The sequence below is a fragment of the Balaenoptera borealis genome (genome assembly GCF_965194805.1).
Source record: "Balaenoptera borealis genome assembly, chromosome: 2".
Classification (NCBI taxonomy): Eukaryota; Metazoa; Chordata; class Mammalia; order Artiodactyla; family Balaenopteridae; genus Balaenoptera; species Balaenoptera borealis.
Window position 1 is genome coordinate 169,755,709 of NC_138867.1, and position 21,039 is coordinate 169,776,747.

The 21,039-nt window shown below is 35.4% G+C and overlaps 1 protein-coding gene across 1 annotated transcript; it reads right to left on the reverse strand.

Moving 5' to 3' along the window:
• Positions 1-3,450: 3,450 nt before the first annotated feature.
• On the reverse strand, positions 3,451-21,038 carry LOC309622993 (olfactory receptor 2G2-like). Its single transcript, XM_082379526.1, has one exon. It carries the CDS (start codon positions 10,313-10,315, stop codon positions 9,362-9,364), a length of 954 nt encoding a protein of 317 aa, XP_082235652.1. The 5' UTR covers positions 10,316-21,038; the 3' UTR covers positions 3,451-9,361.
• Between the last annotated feature and the right edge of the window lies 1 nt (position 21,039).

The following is a 21,039-nucleotide window of genomic DNA, read 5'->3' on the forward strand; positions in this document are numbered from 1 at the left end:
TATTTTGTCAGCTGAGAATGTGTTGATTTTTTCTTCATTCCCCAAGTATATTTTCAGTGGACATAGAATTATGGGTTGACTTTTAAAAACACCTAAAAAATACTGTGCCTTTTACTTCTGGCTTTAATAGTTACATTTTTAAATTAATTTTTATTGGAATAGAGTTGATTTACAATGTTATGTTACTTTCTGCTGTACAGAAAAGTAAATCAGTTATACATATACATATATTTTGTATATGAAAACACAAAAGACCCCGAACAGCCAAAGAAATCTTGATAAAGAAAAACGCAGCTGGAGGAATCAGACTCCCTGACTTCAGACTATACTTCAAAGCTACAGTCATCAAAAAGTTATGGTACTGACACGGAAACAGAAATATAGATCAATGGAACAGGATAGAAAGTCCAGAGATAAACCCACACGCATGGTCACCTAATGCATGACAAAGGAGGTAAGGATATACAATGGAGAAAAGACAGCCTCTTCAATAAGTGGTCCTGGGAAAACTGGACAGCTACATGTAAAAGAATGAAATTAGAACATTCTCTAACACCATACACAAAAATAAACTCAAAATGGATTAAAGACCTAAATGTAAGATGGGATACTATGAAACTCTTAGAGGAAAACATAGGCAGAACACTCTCTGACATAACTTGCAGCAAGGTCTTTTTTGACCCACCTCCTAGAGAAATGTAATTGTCTCTGATGAGAAGTCTGCTGTCACTCAAACTGCCTCCCACAACTCCCAACCACAGAGGTAAAATGCTATTTTTTTTCTCATGGATTTCAAGATTTTTTTGCCTATAGTTTTCAGAAGTTCGATTATAATGTTTCTTGATGTGGGTTTCTCTGTATTTACATGTTTGAGGTTCACTCAGCTTCTTGACTCTGCATGTTTATTTCTTCTGCCATTGTTGGACATTTTTCGGCCATTTTTTTAACATCTTTATTGGAGTATAATTGCTTTACAATGGTGTGTTAGTTTCTACTTTATAACAAAGTGAATCAGCTATACAAAAAATATATCCCGTATCTCCTCCCTCTTGCATCTCCTTCCCACCCTCCTTATCCCACACATCTAGGTGGTCACAAAGCATCGAGCTGATCTCTCTGTGCTGTGTGGCTGCTTCCCACTAGCTATCTATTTTACATTTCATAGTGTATATATGGCCATGCCACTCTCTCACTTTGTCCCAGGTTACCTTTCCCCCTCCCCATGTCTTCAAGTCCATTCTCTAGTAGGTCTGTGTCTTTATTCCCATCTTGCCCTGAGGTTCTTCATGACCTTTTTTTTTAGATTCCATATATATGTGTTAGCATACGATATTTGTTTTTCTCTTTCTGACTTACTTCACTCTGTATGACAGACTCTAGGTCCATCTACCTCACTACAAATAACTCAATTTTGTTTCTTTTCATGGCTGAGTAATATTCCATTGTATATATGTGCTATATCTTCTTTATCCATTCATCTGTTGATGGACACTTAGGTTGCTTCCATGTCCTGGTTATTGTAAATAGAGCTGCAATGAATATTTTGTTACATGACTCTTCTTGAATTATGGTTTTCTCAGGGTATATGCCCAGTAGTGGGATTGCTGGGTCGTATGGTAGTTCTATTTTTAGTTTCTTAAGGAACCTCCATACTGTTCTCCATAGTGGCTGTATCAATTTACATTCCCACCAGCAGTGCAAGAGGGTTCCCTTTTCTCCACACCCTCTCCAGCATTTATTGTGTGTAGATTTTTTGATGATGGCCATTCTCACCAGTGTCAGATGATACATAATTGTAGTTTTGATCTGCATTTCTCTAATGATTAATGATGTTGAACAATCTTTCATGTGTGTGTTGGCAATCTGTATATCTTTTTTTGGAGAAATGTCTAGGTCTTCTGCCCATTTTTGGATTGGGTTGTTTGTTTATTTGATATTGAGCTGCATGAGCTGCTTGTAAAATTTGGAGATTAATCCTTTGTCAGTTGCTTCAATTGCAAATATTTTCTCCCATTCTGAGGGTTGTCTTTTCATCTCATTTATGCTTTGCTTTGCTGTGCAAAAGCTTTTAAGTTTCATTAGATCCCATTTGTTTATTTTTGTTTTTATTTCCATTTCTCTAGTAGGTGGGTCAAAAAGGATCTTGCTGTGATTTATGTCATAGAGTGCTCTGCCTATGTTTTCCTCTAAGAGTTTGATAGCGTCTGGCCTTACATTTAGGTCTTTAATCCATTTTGAGTTTATTTTTGTGTATGGTGTTAGGGAGTGTTCTAATTTCATTCTTTTACATGTAGCTGTGCAGTTTTCCGAGCACCACTTATTGAAGAGGCTGTCTTTTCTCCATTGTATATTCTTACCTCCTTTATCAAAGATAAGGTGACCATATGTGCGTGGATTTATCTCTGGGCTTTCTATCCTGTTCCACTGATCTATATTTCTGTTTTTGTGCCAGTACCATACTGTCTTCATTACTCTAGCTTTGTAGTATAGTCTGAAGTTAGGGAGCCTGATTCCTCCAGCTCCGTTTTTCTTTCTCAAGATTGCTTTGGCTATTCGGGGTCTTTTGTGTTTCCATACAAATTATGAAATTTTTTGTTCTAGTTCTGTGAAAAATGCCAGTGGTAGTTTGATAGGGATTGCAATGAATCTGTAGATTGCTTTGGGTAGTAGAGTCATTTTCACAATGTTGATTCTTCTAATCCAAGAACATGGTATATCTCTCCATTTATTTGTATCATCTTTAATTTCTTTCATCAGTGTCTTATAATTTTCTGCATACAGGTCTTTTGTCTCCTTAGGTAGGTTTATTCCTAGGTAATTTATTCTTTTTGTTGCAAAGGTAAATGAGAGTGTTTTCTTAATTTCACCTTCAGAGTTTTCATCATTAGTGTATAGGAATACAAGAGACTTTTGTGCATTAATTTTGTATCCTGCTACTTTACCAAATTCATTGATTAGCTCTAGTAGTGTTCTGGTAGCATCTTTAGGATTCTCCATGTATAGTATCATGTCATCTGCAAACAGTGACAGCTTTACTTCTTCTTTTCTGATTTGGATTCCTTTATTTCTTTTTCTTCTCTGATTGCTGTGGCTAAAGCTTCCAAAACTATTTTGAATAATAGTGGTGAGAGTGGGCAACCTTGTCTTGTTCCTGATCTTAGTGAAAATGATTTCAGTTTTTCACCATTGAAGAGGATGTTGGCTGTGGGTTGTCATATATGGCCTTTATTATGTTGAAGAAAGCTCCCTCTATGCCTAATTTCTGGAGTGTTTTTATCATAAATGGGTGTTGAATTTTGTTGAAAGCTTTCTCTGCATCTATTGAGATGATCATATGGTTTTTCTCTTTTAATTTGTCAATATGGTGTATAACACTGATTTATTTGCATATATTGAAGAATCCTTGCATTCCTGGGATAAACCCCACTTGATCATGGTGTGTGATCCTCATTCTCATAAAGGAAATAGTAGAGGAAAAGCTCATTTAGAATGACGTTATGCTAAAATACCATTTTCAGCATCAATAAGAAAAAGTGTTTGAATAAGATTTTATCTGGGGAGAAAAATCTCTAAAAGGTGAAAATATACTTTATATTTAAAACACATTTATATGTATAAATGTAGATTTATATGTAAACTATATAGGGTCATAATAAAAACAAAGCATTAACTGTGTTTTCACTCCACAGAAAATTCTGCATCTGTGTGTCAGATCACAGTGTTTCACTGGTTCACTACACATTTAGAGAGCCAAGCTCCTTCCATCTGCCTTACCCATCATCTTTAGTGTGTGGCTTTTGTCTTCAGGCTATTTTTACACCTCCATATATTTCTTCCAAATTCTAAGAGAAAGGAGCATACAGTGAAAGAAAATGCTTTGACCTTATGACAGCTTGCCTGAGGCATATCCATGCCAGATACATTTATACAAAGAAATAAGTCTTCTGTCCATCTGGAGCTATAGAAGGCTGAGAGACTAAATGTATTATTGGTAAACGTAGGAAGGAAAAGATGTCTAGTTGAACACATGATTTTAATATTTTTACATAGCTCTTAATCTTCTAAAGAGAGTTTCATATGCTACATATATAATATAACCTGCAGGAAAGACACTGAAGCATAAATTGAGATAATGATTCACCTTATGCTACTACTGAGTAATGACAAAATCAGAACTAGAAATATATTCTGTAGGGTTTAGCAGAATGTTAAATATTGTATAAGTAATTAGCCAAAAGATAATGTAAGAAAATGATATAAATAAGCTCCTATTAAAAGATGTTTGGGACTTCCCTGGCAGTCCAGTGATTAAGACTCTGAGCTCCCCATGCAAGGGGCATGGGTTTGATCCCTGGTTTGGAAACTAAGATCCCACATGCCATGCAGCATGGCCAAGAAAATATTGTAAAAAGTAAAAATTAAAAAAATAAAAGATCTTCATCACAGTATCACTTTAAATTTTTAAAATAATCATGTAATTATCTATCCCCAGAATCTTCCCTAGAATTTTTTTAATGCTCCTTTAACCTCTTTGCTTCTTAAAGTATAGATAAGAGGGTTGGGCATTGTGGTCACCACACTGTAGAAGAGGGAGACAAACATTCACTGGTCCTTGGCTCCACTCTTGGCTGACTGCAGATACATGAAGATGATGGTTCCATAGAAAATGGTGACAACCAGCAGATGAGAAAAGAAGTCTCAAATGCTTTCTTTCTTCCAGTAGCCAACTTGATCTTCAAAACTGCTTGGTAAATGTAGCCATAGGTCCAAAATAAAGGAGACAGGTACTATAAAAAGAGGATACCAGCCACACAGAGCTACACACAAACACACACACACACACACACACACACACAAACACACACACTCACAAGTGGTGAAAGTGGTGTCCACACAAGCCAACTGGATAAACACAGGAACTTCACAGATGAAATGATCCACTTGGTGATGACTACAGAAGGGCAGCTGCATGGTGAGAGTGGACTATACCATGGTGGGATCTAGCTCGCTGAACCATGCCAAAGAGACCGGGATGTGACAAAGGTCAATGTGCATGATAAAGACATAATATAGAGGACAGCAAATAGCAGCATAGAAATTGTAGGCTATCACTGCCAGGAGGATACACACTATGAATCCCAGTGCATGGGATATGTAGAGTTGAATCACACATCTATGATAGGTGATAGACTTAACTGAATCTCTCAGATTAACTAGAATCTGAGGAATAATACCTATGGTGAAGTAGAGATCCAGGAAGGAGAAATTTAAAAGGAAGAAATATATAGGTATATGAAGCTTGGGATCCAGATGAGATAATAGGATGACAGTGATGGTCCCCAAAATGGTTAGTAAATACAAGATCAAGATAATCACAAATAGAACTTTCTGTAACTGGGGATAATTAGAAAACCCCAACAGAGTGAAAACTGTTAGGTTATTCTCATTAGTAATCCTCAGCATCCTCATGTGCAAATTATGTCCCAGAAAGCTGACTTATAGCTGAGAAAGATGACATATTATGTATGGTTAAGTGATTGACAATGTCACCTTCCCCCAAAGTATTGTATTTTAAACACTTAGAAGCTATGTTTACATCTAGTGGTTTAGATCTGTTTTCCTACTTTGTAAATTTTAAGTAAATGCAATCCCTCTTTACCTCTTAGCTGTCCTCTCTGATGCTCTCTTAAGTAAAGAGCAGTAGATCTCTAATAAATACCATCATCTGCTTTGGGAAATAAAGTGGACCATCACTTTCTCATAATCCAACTAAAGTTAACACTTTCTGTTAGTGTATTCCTGGTTACAGAAAGGGAAAAACTCAGATAATTAGGGACACAAAACTTAGGTTTTATTTAGATTTTAAGGTTTTATTCAATTAAGGAAGAAAAAAAATTTGTCACCCATAAAGAACGAAAATAATTATCAGGTTACATGATTTAAATACACTAAATGTGATTAGCATTCATTAAAAATTAACTCCTGAGAGCTTATGTGATGTGACAAAGCTGCCCAGCACACACAGTATGTATAGGGGATGCTCCTACAAAAGGCCATGCTTTTAAGACCAGGAGAGATACGTGTATAGCCTAATTTATAGGGAAAAAAGTGCAGAATGTCAAACAAAATGAGGAGATAGAGGAATTATGTTCCAAACAAAAGAACAAGATAAAACCCCAGGGAAAAAACCCTAAATGAAATGGACATAAGCAATTTATCTGATAAAGAGTTCAAAGTAATCATCATAAAGATGCTCACCAAACTCAGGATAAGAATAGAGGAACACACTGAGAACTTCAACAAAGAGTTAGAAAATATAAGAAAGAACCAATCAGAGTTATAGAATACAATAAAAGAAATGAAAAATAAATACCTAGAGGAAATCCATAGCAGAGTAGACAATACAGAAGAATGGATAAGTGATATGGAAGACAGACTAGTGGAAATCATCCAATCAGAACAGCAAAAAGAAAAAAAAGAATTTTAAAAATAGCTTATGAGACCTCTGAGATGATGTCAAGCATACTAACATCCACATTATAGGGGTCCAAAACAAAGAGAGAAAAGAGCAGAAAACTTATTTGAAGAAACAATGGCTGATTGTAAAGCAAATATATTCCAATAAAAATTAATTAAAAAAAAAAAAGAAACAGTGGCTGAAAACTTCCTTAACCTGGGAAAGAAAACAACCGTCCAGGTCCAGGAAGAAAGAAAATCTCAAACAAGATGAACCCAAAGAGATCCACACCAAGACATACCACAGTTAAAGTGGTAAAAGTTAAAGATAAAGAGAAAAATTTAAAGGCAGCAAGAGAAAAATAACTACTTACGTACAAGGGAACTCTCATAAGGCTATCAGCTATTTTTCAGCAGAAAGTTTGCAAGCCAGAAGCAAGTGGCAGGACATATTTAAAGTGCTGAAAGGAAAAAAAAAAAACTTACAACAAAGACTACTCTACTTGGCAAGGTTGTCACACAAAATTGAAGGAGAGATCAAGAGTTTTCCAGACAAGCAAAAACTAAAGGAGTTAATCACCACTAACCACCCTTACAACAAATATTAAAGGGTCTTCTTTAAACAGAAAACAAAAGGCCATAATTAGAAATAAGAAAATATATGAAAGGAAAAATCTCATTGGTAAAGGAAAATATATAGTAAAGGCAGTGGATCAGCCAATTATAAAGCTAGTATGAAGGTTAAAAACAAAAGTAGTAAAATCAACTATAACAACAAGAAGTACCTAAGGGATACACAAAATAAAAAGATATAAAATATGATGTTACAAACGTAAAACCTAGGGGGAGAGGAGCAAAACTGTAGGGTATTTAGAATGCATTCAAACTTAAGCAACTATCAGCTTAAAATAAACTGCTGTATATATAGGTCAATATATATGGACCTCATGCTAACCACAAACAAAAACCTACAACAAACACACACAGAAAAACAAGTAACAAAATGATAATAAGTCCATACATATCAATAATCACTTTAAATGTAAGTGAACTAAATGCTCCAATCAAAAGACATAGGGTGACTGAATGGATTAAAAAAAAAGACCCATCTATATGAAGCTACAGGGGACTTACTCAAGACACACATAGACTGAAAGTGAAAGGATGGAAAAAGTTTTCCATGCAAGTGGAAATGAAAAAAGAGCTGGGGTAGCAATACTCATATCAGACAAAATGAACTTTAAAACAAAGACTATAGCAAATGACAAAGAATGACATTTATATAATGATAAAGAGGTCAATCTGAGAAAAAGATACAACATTCATAAATACTAATTCTCCCAACATAGGAGCACCTAAATATATAAAGCAAATATTAACAGACATAAAGGGAGAAATTGACAGTAATACAATAATAGTAGGGGACTTTAATACCCCACTTATATCAATGGATTGATCGTCCAGACAGAAAATCAACAAGGAAATATTGGCTTTAAGTGACACATTAACCAGATTGACTTAATAAATATATACAAAACATTTTATTCAAAAACTGCATGATAGATTACATGTTAGGTCACAAAACAAGTCTCAATAAATTTTAAGAGGATTCAAATCACATCAAGCATCTTTTCTGACCACAACACTATGAAACTAGAAATAATTATGAAAAGAAAACTGGAAAAAACATAAACGTGAAGACTAAACAACATTCTACTAAACAGCTAATGGATCAGCAAAGAAATCAAAGGGGAAATTTTAAAAATACCTTGAGGCAATGAAAATGGAAACACAACTTTCCAAAATCAATGGAATGTAGAGTATTTTTGCCCACTATAGGCTGTACAACCTAATGTTTGCTATAATGCAGTGAAATAGAGACTATAATACTATATATTTGCACAAAATTTCTCAGAATCAAGATGCAAAAGTCCTCATTTCCAGAAAGGAATGTCCTAGGCAAAGGTCATTTAGAGTGAAATTATGAGAAAGAAATCAGTGTGGTAGCATAAATAATAAAAGGAGTTTGATTAACTTTCATCTGGAAAATGAGTCTCTGAATTATGAAAATATGTTTTTATATATAGAAATGTAGGGGTCAGAAGGTTAAAAAAAAACCAATAGTGTATTATTGCATATTTAAAAAGTGAAATAATCAGCAATAAGAAATGTACAGTTATACTAACAACAATAAGTGTTTTTATTTATATGTCTTTGCAAGCTATAGAATATTCTATAGCTGCGCTTTTTCTTAGGAATCAGACTCCAATGTTAGACAGTTTAAAGTGGTTCATTTGTTCATCTACAGAATAATAGAATCAAGCTCTTTCTGCTTATCCTCTACCTCAAATGTGTGGCTTTTGTCCTCATGTTGTTTATGCAACTCTACATATGTCTACGACATTTTAAATGGATAGAGTATAGGGTGAAGTAAAAGAATTGCTTTATGACAGCCTGCCCATAGTTCATCCATTTTAGACACATCCTTGAAAAAAAGTAAGCCATAACTCCATCTAGAGAAACAGAAAGGCTGAGAGACTAAATGTGTTACTCACAAATGAAAAAAAAAGGGGATTGATTTAAATATTTCTTGAATATTTTCATGTTTGTCTTAATCTTGTAAAACATTTAATTAAAATAAGCCTCATATGCTGCATATATAATGTATTTTGGAGAAAAGACATTGACTAAAGGATTTATATTGTGTTACTATTGGGTAATTGTAAAGTTGGGACTAGACACACATATTCCACAGTGTATTACAGAATGTTGTATAAGAAATTAATCAAAAGGAAATGGGAGAAAAATGACCAAATAGGCTCCTATTAGAAGATGTTATGTCAGTTTCTTTTACCATAAAAAAGAGATGTTTATCACAGTAGTGCTTTTAAAATTTTTTTGACAATCATGTAAAATTTACTACCTGAATCTTCCCTAGAACTTTCCTTAGTGCCCCCTTAACCTCTTTGTTCCTCAGTGTATAGATAAGAGGATTGAGCATGGGGGTCACCACAGTGTAGAAGAGGGAGACAAACTTTCCCTGATCCTTGTATGTACTCTTGGCTGACTGCAGATACATGAACATGATGGTTCCATAGAAAATGATGACAACCGTCACATGGGAGGAACAGGTCCCAAACACTTTCTTTCTTCCAGTAGCTGATTTGATCTTCAAAACTGCTTGGGCAATGTAACCATAGGAGACCAGGATGAAGGAGACAGGCACTATAAGGAAGAGGATACTAGCCACAAAGAGCTCAGCCTCATTGAAAGTTGTGTCCACACAAGCCAACTTGATAAGTACAGGGACCTCACAGATAAAATGATCCACTTGGTGATGCCCACAGAACGGTAGCTGCAGGGTAAGAGTGGACTGTACCAGGGTGGTGGTCACTCCACTAAGCCACGCCAAAGATGTCAGGGTCATGCAGAAATGGGGATGCATTAAGAGAGTGTAGTGGAGGGGACGGCAGATGGCCACATAACGATCATAGGACATCAGAGCCAGGAGGACACACTCAGTAGATCCAAGGGCAAGAGAGACATAGAGCTGAACCACACAGCCACCATAGGTGATGGTTTTCATGGGATCCCACAAGTTTACTAGGAGCTGTGGAATAACACTGCTGGTAAAGCAGAGGTCCAGGAAGGAGAGATGAGAAAGGAAGAAATACATTGGTGTATGAAGCTTGGGTTCCAGACGAGATATCAGAATGATGGTGGTGTTCCCCAAAATGGTTAGTAAATACAAGATCAAGATGACCACAAATAGAACCTTCCGTAACTGAGGATAATCAGAAAACCCTAACAGGATAAAACCTGTTATGTTGCTCTCATTGGTACTCTTCACCATCCCCATGTACACAGTATATTCCAGAAAGCTGAGTCATAGCTGAGAAAGGTGACATATTACATAAGGTCAAATGAGTGACAATGTCATCTCCCCCAAAAGTATTCTATGTTAAATGCTTAGATCTAGTAACTTAGATCTATTTTCCTACTGTGTGCATTCTAAATAAATGCAGTGCATACTCTCTTAATGTCATAGTTGTCTTCTGATGCTCTGCAAGATAGAAAAGAGCAGATTTTAAAAAAAACCATCATCAAGCTATAGTAATTAAAACAGTATGGTACTGGCATAAAGATAGACATGTAGATCAATGGAGCAGAATAGAAAGCCTAGAGATAAATGCACTCATACAGCCAAATGATCTTCCATAAAGGCACCAAGAATACACAATGATGAAAAGGCAGTCTCTTCAATAAACAGTGTTGGGAAAACTGAATATCCACATGCAGAAGAATAAAATTGAACTGCTAGCTTACACCACACACATAAATCAACTAAGAATGGATTAAAGACTTAAATGTAGAGTCTGAAACTAAAACTCCTAGAAGAAACATGGAGGAAAAGCTTCATGGCATTGGTCTTGGCAATGATTTTATGGTTATAAGACCAAACCACAGACAACAAAAGCAAAACTCTAGGGAGTGGGAGAAAATATATAAAATCATATATCCAGTAAGGGGTTAATATCCAAGATATGTAAGGGATCCAAATAACTCAACAACAACAACAATAACAAATAAGACAACCCAATTAAAAAGTGGGCAAAGGAGTTGAATAGACATTTCTCCAAACAAGACATACAAATGTCCAATAGGCATATGAAAAAGTGTTCAACATCACTATCATCAGGGTAATGCAAACAAACCCACAATGAGATATCACCTCATACCTGTTAGGATGGCTGTTATCAAGAAACAAAAGACAACAAAAGTTGGAAAGGTTATGGAGCAATTAGAATCCTTGTACAACTTTAGTGGAAATGAAAAACAGAATCAATGCTCCTCAAAATATTAAAAATAGAACTATCATGTGATCCAACAATCCCACATCTGGGTATACATCCAAAAGAATTGAAATCAGGATCTTGAAGTGAAATCTTCATTCCTGTGTTCATTGCAGCATTATTCACAATAGCCAAACTTAGTGTTCATCTCTGAATGAATAAATAAAGAAGACATGGTATATTATTTAACCATGGAATATTATTAGAATATTGATGAAATTGTTATTCAGCCTTAAAAAGGAAACAAGTCTTGCAATGTGCAACAACATGGATGTACCTTGAGGACATTATACTAAGTAAAATAGGTCAGACACAAAAGGACAAACACTTCTCTTATATGAAGTACGTAAGATAGTCAGACTTATAGAAACATAAAATAAAATGGTGATGGCCAGAGGAAGGGAGGAGGGGGAAACAGGGAGTTGTTCAATGGTTATAAAATTGCAGTTATGCAATTTAAGTTCTAGAGAGCTTCTGTCCAACATATTGCTTACATTTGAAAGTATTATTGTGTACTTAACATTCATTAAAAGGGTAAATTTTGTTAAGTGTTCTTACCACACACACAGAAAGCAAAAGAAGACAAGGAGACTTTTGGAGGTGATGAATAAATTTATTACCTAGATTGTGGTGATTGTATCATGGGTGCATGCATATGTCCAGACTCATGAAATTGTATACATTAAATGAATTGTGCATTTATATATCAGTTCTACCTCAATAAAGCTATAAAAAATAAGCACCATCATCTGTTGTAGGAAATAAATTTTACCATCATTTCCATTCCACCAAATTTACCCCTTTATATTAATATCTTTCTAGTCACAGGAAGGGGGAAACTCAGTTAATTTCAAATGGAGAAAAAAACCCTGAGGTTTATTTAAGCAATTTTCAATAAAGGGAGAATATGAACATTTTTCATCACCCCAAAAGAGTGGAAATTAGTTGTAAGTTTATATTTTTTTCAATATACCAGATGAGATTGGTATTAATTAAAAATTACTCCTCAGAGCTTCTATGACCCAGTCAAAGGCACATACATATTAAGTAAGTGTTTAAGACAACACTTGACTCTATTTCTTACGACCAACCAGTTAATTCTATACTCTTACCTATCTTTCTTCTTCTTTCCCTTAGTGTTTGTGTGCTTTTTTTTTTTTTAATTGCTTGTTCCTTTTTTTCAGAGACCCAGGATCCTTAAGACTCCATCTTTAGGAAATGAAATGCTATTCATATGATTTTAGATTTCTTTTTCCTGTAATCATTTGCATTTTCGCCATCTCCTCAAAGTGTGGGTGCAAAATGTGATTCCTGTTTTGAAAGCAAGTCGTTAAGGGGATGTTTTATTTCTAATGGGGGATTGTATCTGACTTATGAAACAATAGTACTCAGGATGCTAGTAATTATGGGTTCATTATTTTTTAAAAAAGCTAGTTATTCCTTTATCCCACAATTACCATAGAAACCTCCCTCAATAAAAATAGTATTTTACTACTATACACTCCAAAAATCTTTCTTCTTAATTATCTGGGAACCTTGCTAATGGATTAATATATTTTTGCATTTGACTAAGTTGTACATGTGTCTATCCACAACAGCTTGTGAGATTCATGAGGCCAAGAATCATATAAGATATGATTTTGCAGCCTCTAGCCCTTAGGGTGGTCAACACAAAGTAGCTTCTCAAAAATTATTCAGCAGTTCACTCATATTATATCCATCATATTATATCTCTTTCTTTTTCCCTAGAGAAACTAACATATCTCTAGTCAACTAGTAGATGGTAGATATCACTACCAAATAAATGAATGATCAGAACTTACCAACCTTCCCCCAAATTAGAGATGTCTCAAACATATATGGCTCTGCCATCTATTTGAATGTGGCTTTATCAAAAGCATGAATGTGAGAAGGGAGACTTGTAATGTGGTAACTAGGCCATCCACACATGGCCCTCTTCTTGATTTTTATGAATGCCACCCCAGTCTTGTAATTACAAAATGGACACACTCTGCAATATCCTCATTATTGTTTTGTCTTTTTTTCCCCCTTTCTTTCCCAGTAGGAAGCATCATATATTTTATGAGTATTACTAAAGCAAATATTTCCTTTTCAAATATACTTTTAGTAAATACTATGCAGTAGTAACTATTATTAGTTCTTTCTTTGTCACTGCAGGTCAGTGTCCTGCAAAATGTCTACCTACCCCTTCACTGGCAATCTCCCAAATCACAGCCTTTTTATTTGCGTAGTAAACAAGTACTACTTCAGTTCACCATTGTTTTCATTCTGAATCTTTAAAAACTTCACAATAAACATGCATAAGTGGACTTACAGAGAACAGCAGCTCTGTCCAGTCACCTCCCAAAGGTGCATTGCTGAGTTCACAGAAAGTAATTAATTCCACTTATAGATATCACTGAGCTTGGACTCATTTAATAACAACATTTTTCTGAACAAGCAAAATATATTGCTCATTAAGAACACCATACAGTACTAAGCAAAAAAGGTTTGAGATAAGTTCTATAAAACATTTTTAAGACGTAAATACCGACAGTGAATGCAGTATTTCCACTTCTCTGTTTAAAACTAATAGCTTGAACACAAATAGCAGAAAACAGAAAGTGAATACTATTCTAAACAGGAGCAGTTCTAAAACTACGAATGCCTATAAGCCTATATTGCATATTCTGCATATCATGTGCCTGATACGTTGAAATTTAACAAAATCACATGAACAGAGTATGAAATCCTCTTCTCTAAGCACCATTCTATACATGCCTCATCTTGGACGAACAAAGTATAAAGTGTAGCAGGCTATAAAAACTAAAATATCATGTTCGAGATGTAGTCTATATAGGAGATGACTCCATAGCTGGAAAGATTAACTATTTTCATAAGTAAGTGACAGGGCTAAAGGTCAAGTTGAGCTGGGCATGTTCCAAAGCTGAGATTTCATTAAGGGAAGAAATGATTAAAAAGACTTTATCTGAGTAAACATTCCAGATGCCCTCTGTACTTTCCCACCAAATGATTGAAGGACAGAACACAAATTTTAAATTACCAACATTTAATTCTGCATCTTACATTCTAAAAATACAACTAAAACAGCACAGAGGGGGAAAAAAAGACAGAAGAAACAAGACAAAATGATCCTTTTATATTTGGGAAAAGACAAGCCTAGATCACTGTCTACATCAAAAGATGATGAATATGTAAAAAACATAAAGCACTGAACCTAGGGTTTACACTTTTCAAAATCTATAATGCAAAAAAAAAAAAAAAAAACCTCAAAGACAAAGAAAAACAACAAAAGAAAGGTCTCTAAGAAACAAAAGTTAGATGAAGAACATATACTTGAAGGAGAATTTCTCCAAGAAACAATGTAAATATTTGGGAAGTAAAAAGTATTCCTCCACACTCTCTAAGAATTTAAGACAACCTATAGCTACTAAATCAAATGATTCAAATCAACAGTAGTTTTTAAAAGAGGGACTGTCTGAACCATGTGAAAAATGTTGAGAAAATTTATAATGGTTACTTCCTAAGTTATATTATATTTAGGAAGTGAAAAAAAGTTGAATGAAGAATATGTTTGAGTAATTTGCATAGAATGCAATGGGAAGGAAAAAATAGAATTATTAAGAAAGATAGAAAGATGACATGAAAAAGTCAAAAACATAATATTCTAAACTTCTCACAGTAAATTTTCTTGACATCAAAAGCTCACAGTTTAGGGACTTTCCTGGTGGTCCAGTGGTAAAGAATCTGCCTTCCAATGCAGGGGATGCAGGTTCAATCCCTGGTCAGGGAATTAAGATGCCACATGCCATGGGGCAACTAAGCCTGCATTCCACAACTACAGAGCCCATGTGCCCTGGAGCCCATGCGTCACCACTAGAGAGAGAAAACCTGCATGCCACAACTAGAGAGAAGCCTAAGAGCCGCAATGAAGAGCCCACGGACTGATCCCTCATACTGCAACTAAGACCAGACACAGCCAAAAAAATAAATAAAATAAAGAAATAAAATATTTTTTTTAAAAAAAGCTCACAGTTTAACATTATGAAAGCAAATATTCAAGCTAAAGTAATAATTCTTACAGTAGCTTTATGATAATATGTAATGTAATCAACAATGAAGACATATCACTATTAGATTTTCAGGCTCCAAACATAAAATAAACACAAACCAAACGTACTGGTGATATAAAGTGTATGTCATTGACAAGATATTAAGCTTTAATGAGAACTTTGATTATGTATAGAACAAAAATTTTACTTTTTGTATTCTCTAATTCATTACTGTAAAGCTGAAATTAATAAGTAGGAAGTTAGGTCAAACAAGATGCCAAAATTCCAATTGAAGATTATTAAATGTATCATTTTTTTAGGGATTTCTCTGGTGGTGCAGTGGTTAAGAATCCACCAGCCACTGCAGGGGACATGGGTTCGATCCCTGGTATGGAAAGATCCCACATGCTGCAGAGCAACTAAGCCCATGTGCCACAACTACTGAAGCCCGCACTCCTAGAGCCCATGAGCCACAACTACCGAGCCTGCGTGCTGCAGCTACTGAGCCCATGTGCCTAGAGCCCATGCTTCATAACAAGAGAAGCCACTGCAATGAGAAGCCCACGCACCGCAACGAAGAGTAGCCTCTGCTCACTGCAATGAAGACCCAACACAGCCAAAAAAATAAATGAAAAAAAAGTATCAGTTTTTAAAACCCTAAATATAAAAATATAAGAATATTCACAGTTTAACACCCTTTATAAACAAGATAAAAATAAGAAAAAAATAGGTAAATAAGTTATTAAAATACCAGAAAATAAAACTTTATAAAAACTAAAATAACATTTTAAATAAACAAAATTAATCCTGAATATTAATGAGACATCCCTTAAAAAGCATAGAAAAGAATCTAACAGGATATCAAAGATAGTAATACAAAATTAACAAATAGGATAATTTTTGGAAATATTTCAGAAACATCTTAATAGAGTTTACTTCATAAAGAAGTTTTCATACAAAACAGCAAATTGAGGTTATATTGTAAAACTTTGTACTCTTTATTACAAAACTGTAAATCATCTGTTGTGCAAAATACCATCATTAAAGTTTTTAATTAAAGTAGAAGTATATTTGTGAACAAAGACACATTTCCTTAAATATACAGTGATATTGTGGAAAGAATCAGGTTGTCTAATTGGGACTGAACGAATCATGCTAATAATTGTTACTTCCACCAGTATCTAAGGAGTATCTTCCAAGTTTCAACCTGACTTCCCTTCCAGCTCCCCACAAATGCTGACTGTGCCCCCTGCAATTATGTTTCTTCTTTCTGTGCTCTTCCTTGGGCTCCCTTGGGCTCCCCACACACTATGGTATGGGCCTTAAATCACTGTATGAAGCTAAATTTTGGATTTGGTAGCTGAAAAGACCTCCTAACATGGGCACTTTTGGTCACTTTGTTTTGAACCAATCTTCCACGACATGGGGCATCCCACGAGAGAGATAGCGTTCTCTAAATCCTTGAAGATAATGCTCTCTGTGTCCCAACAGCCACCTACCACATTTAAAGACCACTGATTACTTGTGCTACTCTCAGAAAATGAGATACTCATAATCAATGATGTCTTGAATTGTCACCCAATCAATGTTGTCACCTGCAGCCTAACCATCTACCTACACAACCATCTACAGGGTGTTTTCATATCACACTGATTATTCATGCCACCCTCAGGAAACGAGATATTCATAATTCATGTTGTCTTGGGTATACCTCTAGGGTATCTACTTTAAACTATAGAAAACTTCTGGATTTTTCATATCACACAGTGTCCGTCCTGACTGTAACATAAGCATCGATAAAGCCCCTCCCCCTGCTTGTGCTGGACATACCCACAGCACCTCACACCCACCTGGAGCTCATCCCTCCCTCAAGGACCTCTTCAGTCCTTGCCTGTTCCTGAGACTCCAGCTCTAGTGTACATCCCCAATTTGTTCCTCTTTGTTCACACACCAGAAACACCACCTGTGTCAACAAATGTTGTAAACTCTCATATTGTGCTTCTTCTCTAACCCTGAAATTTTTTCTCTTTGAAAATAGTCTGGCATCAATTATTTCACTGTGTAATTATAGAGTGTGAGTTCAAATTCTGTCATAGTGTTGAGCCCATGAATTATTATTCTCCTTAAAATACTTTCCAGTATACAAATGTTGCTGTGAATCATTCAACCTTCTACTCAGTTTTGGTAAACTCTTTTTTTATTTCTAAAATCCAGCAACAAAACACAAAAATAAGTTTATTTTTAAATATACTAAACACAACTTTCTCATCCAAATAAAATAGAAATAACTCTAGACTAAAGGCCACAAATATTGTCTGCTAACTAAACCTTTTTTTTTTTTTTAAATTGAGTTCAAATGTCCTTTCAATAGAAAGAGGAGATTATGGGATGTACAGCATCCTAATACGAAAAACAAGCATTTTAATTGTCTATGGGGTCAATCATAGCTCCAGAGCAGATTAAGAGACTGAGATTGTTATTAAATAAAGGGGCAGCAGAGTGATAAGTGGGGAAGTGAGGCACATGCTAATCTTTTAGAAGTGAATTTCTGAAAATTTATTTGTAGTTGCAAGTAAGATCAATTGGTTGAGCAGATAATGTATATCTCGACTTAATTCCCTTTTAAGTCAATGAGATTTTCTCTAGACTTTGGCAAGACGCTTCATAAATGTGTATCAAATGCACAAATATTTGGGTCGGAGGATTTTTTTTTCATTTTGAAGAATATAGAAAGGTCACGACTGATCAATTTAAACCCATTCTTTGCTGCCTTTGAACAGAGGTGATATTGAGCATCAAAAAGAAAGAGAAAGAAGGAAGGGAGGAAGGAAGGAAGGAAGGAAGGGGGAAGGAAAGAAGGCAGGAGGAATTCAAGGCAATTTTATGAGGAAAAAAAGTTTCTGAAATAGTCAAAGACAACATGAAAAGACTATTTGAAATTCACAGACTTCACAATTCTGAGTTTCTTTAATTTCATAGTTTGCTCTACATGCAGTAAAACATACAACCAGACTATGATGACTGCAGCTGATGCCACCTGTCAATGTACCTGTTTCAGGCCAAGAACATGCATTCTGGCTTCAGGAGTTACTTCCTTGTCCACAGCATCTCCAGGTGCCTGTGTCTTGAGAGGAAATATAAAGGTGTTCGCAGTTAAGGTCCCAGAGCCAGGGGAGCTGTTCAAGAAAGAGCAAGCTAGGAACCAAATGTGACGTTCTGAGAAAAGGAATTGTTCAGGTTGTTGTAAAGCCCTGTCAGTGACTACCACCTAAACTAATGTCAGTACGCCCAGAAAGATGATACCTATTCTTTCTCCCCTACCTGAAAGAGTATGCAAGAATATTGAAACTATCTTTGGAGTTTGCTGCACAAATGAAGTTTGACCCTCAGTTATGAGTAAGAAGTATCACAATGGCTAGAAAGCTACTTCTCTGGGGGCTGAATCTCTCTGCAACAGCTCAAAAAGATGTTGCTCCTGGCTCATGCAGTCTGTGGTACAACATGGAAATGCCCATTCCAAATGATGAAAAAGTAAATGGTTTCTAAACTAGGTGCTGGGGCTTGCATGGAAATGTGTCAGAAGAAAGTGAGCTATCCCCAGTGATGCCAATTTCAAAAAAAAAAAAAAAAAAGAACTTGAAAGGGAGAAACCCCAGTGACTTATTTTCTCCGTAAGGAGATGGTTTATGCTAGGAAACAAACAAAAAAAGGCTTTGTTAACGTGGCCTCAGCATGTCCCCAGAAGGGTAATAGAATTACCATATTTCCTCTATGGAAAATGTGTTGCTCATTAAAATGTCCATAACAGAAGATCCTGGATCTTGAAAGATCATGAAAAAATGAAAAGATGCCCTATGGTCATAATTTATTTCTACCACTTAAAGGTTTATGAAGTAAGATACCAGGAACTTACCTTGGCACTTTCCAAAACATTTGCCAGTTCAAGTCATCCTGATTATCCTTTTATAATGATTGCATGAGGCAACAGAAAAATACTATGTTTGGTAATTACAGAGAATTCAGAGAAATTACAGTAATTCAGGAAAATAACCTCATGAGTAGATCTCCTAAGTAATTGGCCCACAATATCAAGGTGGCTATAGACCGAGTTCCAATTGAACAGCAAATGTCAGGCATTATTGCGCTGCTCTGTTCTCACTATTGTAAAATGCCACTTTGCATTTTTGAGCAGACAAATTAATAATCCTATTCTTATTTCTCTTTTCTACTCTTATACTACTTCAGTTGTTCTATAGAAAACTAATTGCTGCTTTATTGTTATTCAAAATAGAAGAGTCCCCATTTTTCCTTGATTATCTAAATCTGATCATGCTTACCAACAATCTCCAACCTCTATATCCTGCCTATTAAGTTGTTTTGTGCTGGTCTCAGACTATCAATAATCAATGCTGTGGCTGGACCAGCCATTGTGATTCTCATTATACTTACAAAACACCCTTCAGCAATAACCATCAGGAGACTTTGAAGAATAAAGTTTTATTACTTACAAGATTTAAAAATTACACATCACACCTGGGGCTACACGGGGGTGGGGGGGCAGGGGAAGAGCAGCAGGCTTGGGGTTCTGATTTTATTGGGATCATGGGTGGCGACCTAGGGTTTCTTGGGTTCATTCATTGTTGGTGAACTTAAAATATAAGAGCAGGAATTTAAAGTGCCAAAAGCCAGAGAAAGACAAATATCACATGATATTGCTTGTATGTGAAATCTGAAAAAAAAAAAGATGCAAGTGAAGTTATTTACAAAACAGAAATAGACCCACAGACATAGAAAGCAAATTTATGGTTACCAAAAAGGAAGGCAGGGGAGGGATAAATTAAGAGGATGGGATTAACATATACACACTCCTATATATAAAATAGATAACCAAAAAGGACTACTATATAGCACAAGGAACTATACATACTCAATATTTTATAATACCTTATAAGGGAAAAGAATCTGAAAAAGAATATATATATATATATATTTATATACACACACACATACATATATATATACATACATATATATTATATGTATAACTGAATCACTGTGCTGTACACCTGAAACTAACATGACATTGTAAATCAACTATACTTGAAAGAAAGAAAGAAAGAAAGAAAGAAAGAAAAAGAAAGGGCCAAAATAGAAAAAAAAAAAAAAAAACAACCAGCAGCCCAAAATCTCAGTTATTAAAATGAACCAAGAGCTCTAAAACAAAGAGGCCTCAGTGGATGGAGGTTGCCTGTCTCTTTACCAAGTCAAGTGGCTGACAATGTGTTCATTGGAGATAGCCATCTTTGAAGTGGATTCGCCATTGAAATGGGTGCCTCAACAGTCAAACCTTAAGTCAGGCATTCATATTACAAAAAACAAAAACAAAAACAAAAACTGTCAGGGCTTATGCTGCGGAAGCTTACTTTCCTTTCCATTTTTCTAAATCACTAAGCCCCAGTTTACTTGGAGTCCAGAGATGTTTGTGCCCTCCTCAGCATAAGGGAGAACATTCTATTTCCAACCATATCCTGCTATATTTGTGTGCATATCACATAAGTCTTCTAATGATTTTAAAGAAAGTGTACTCTCTGTCACCAAAAACATACCACTTGAAGACTATTTGGTTAGTATAAACTGTCTGCCCCTTTAAAACTCAC

What these genes read in the sequence shown, in the direction of transcription:
- LOC309622993 (XM_082379526.1), bottom strand. Translation starts at nt 10,315, where the DNA reads ATGGGGATGGTGAAGAGTACCAATGAGAGCAACATAACAGGTTTTATC.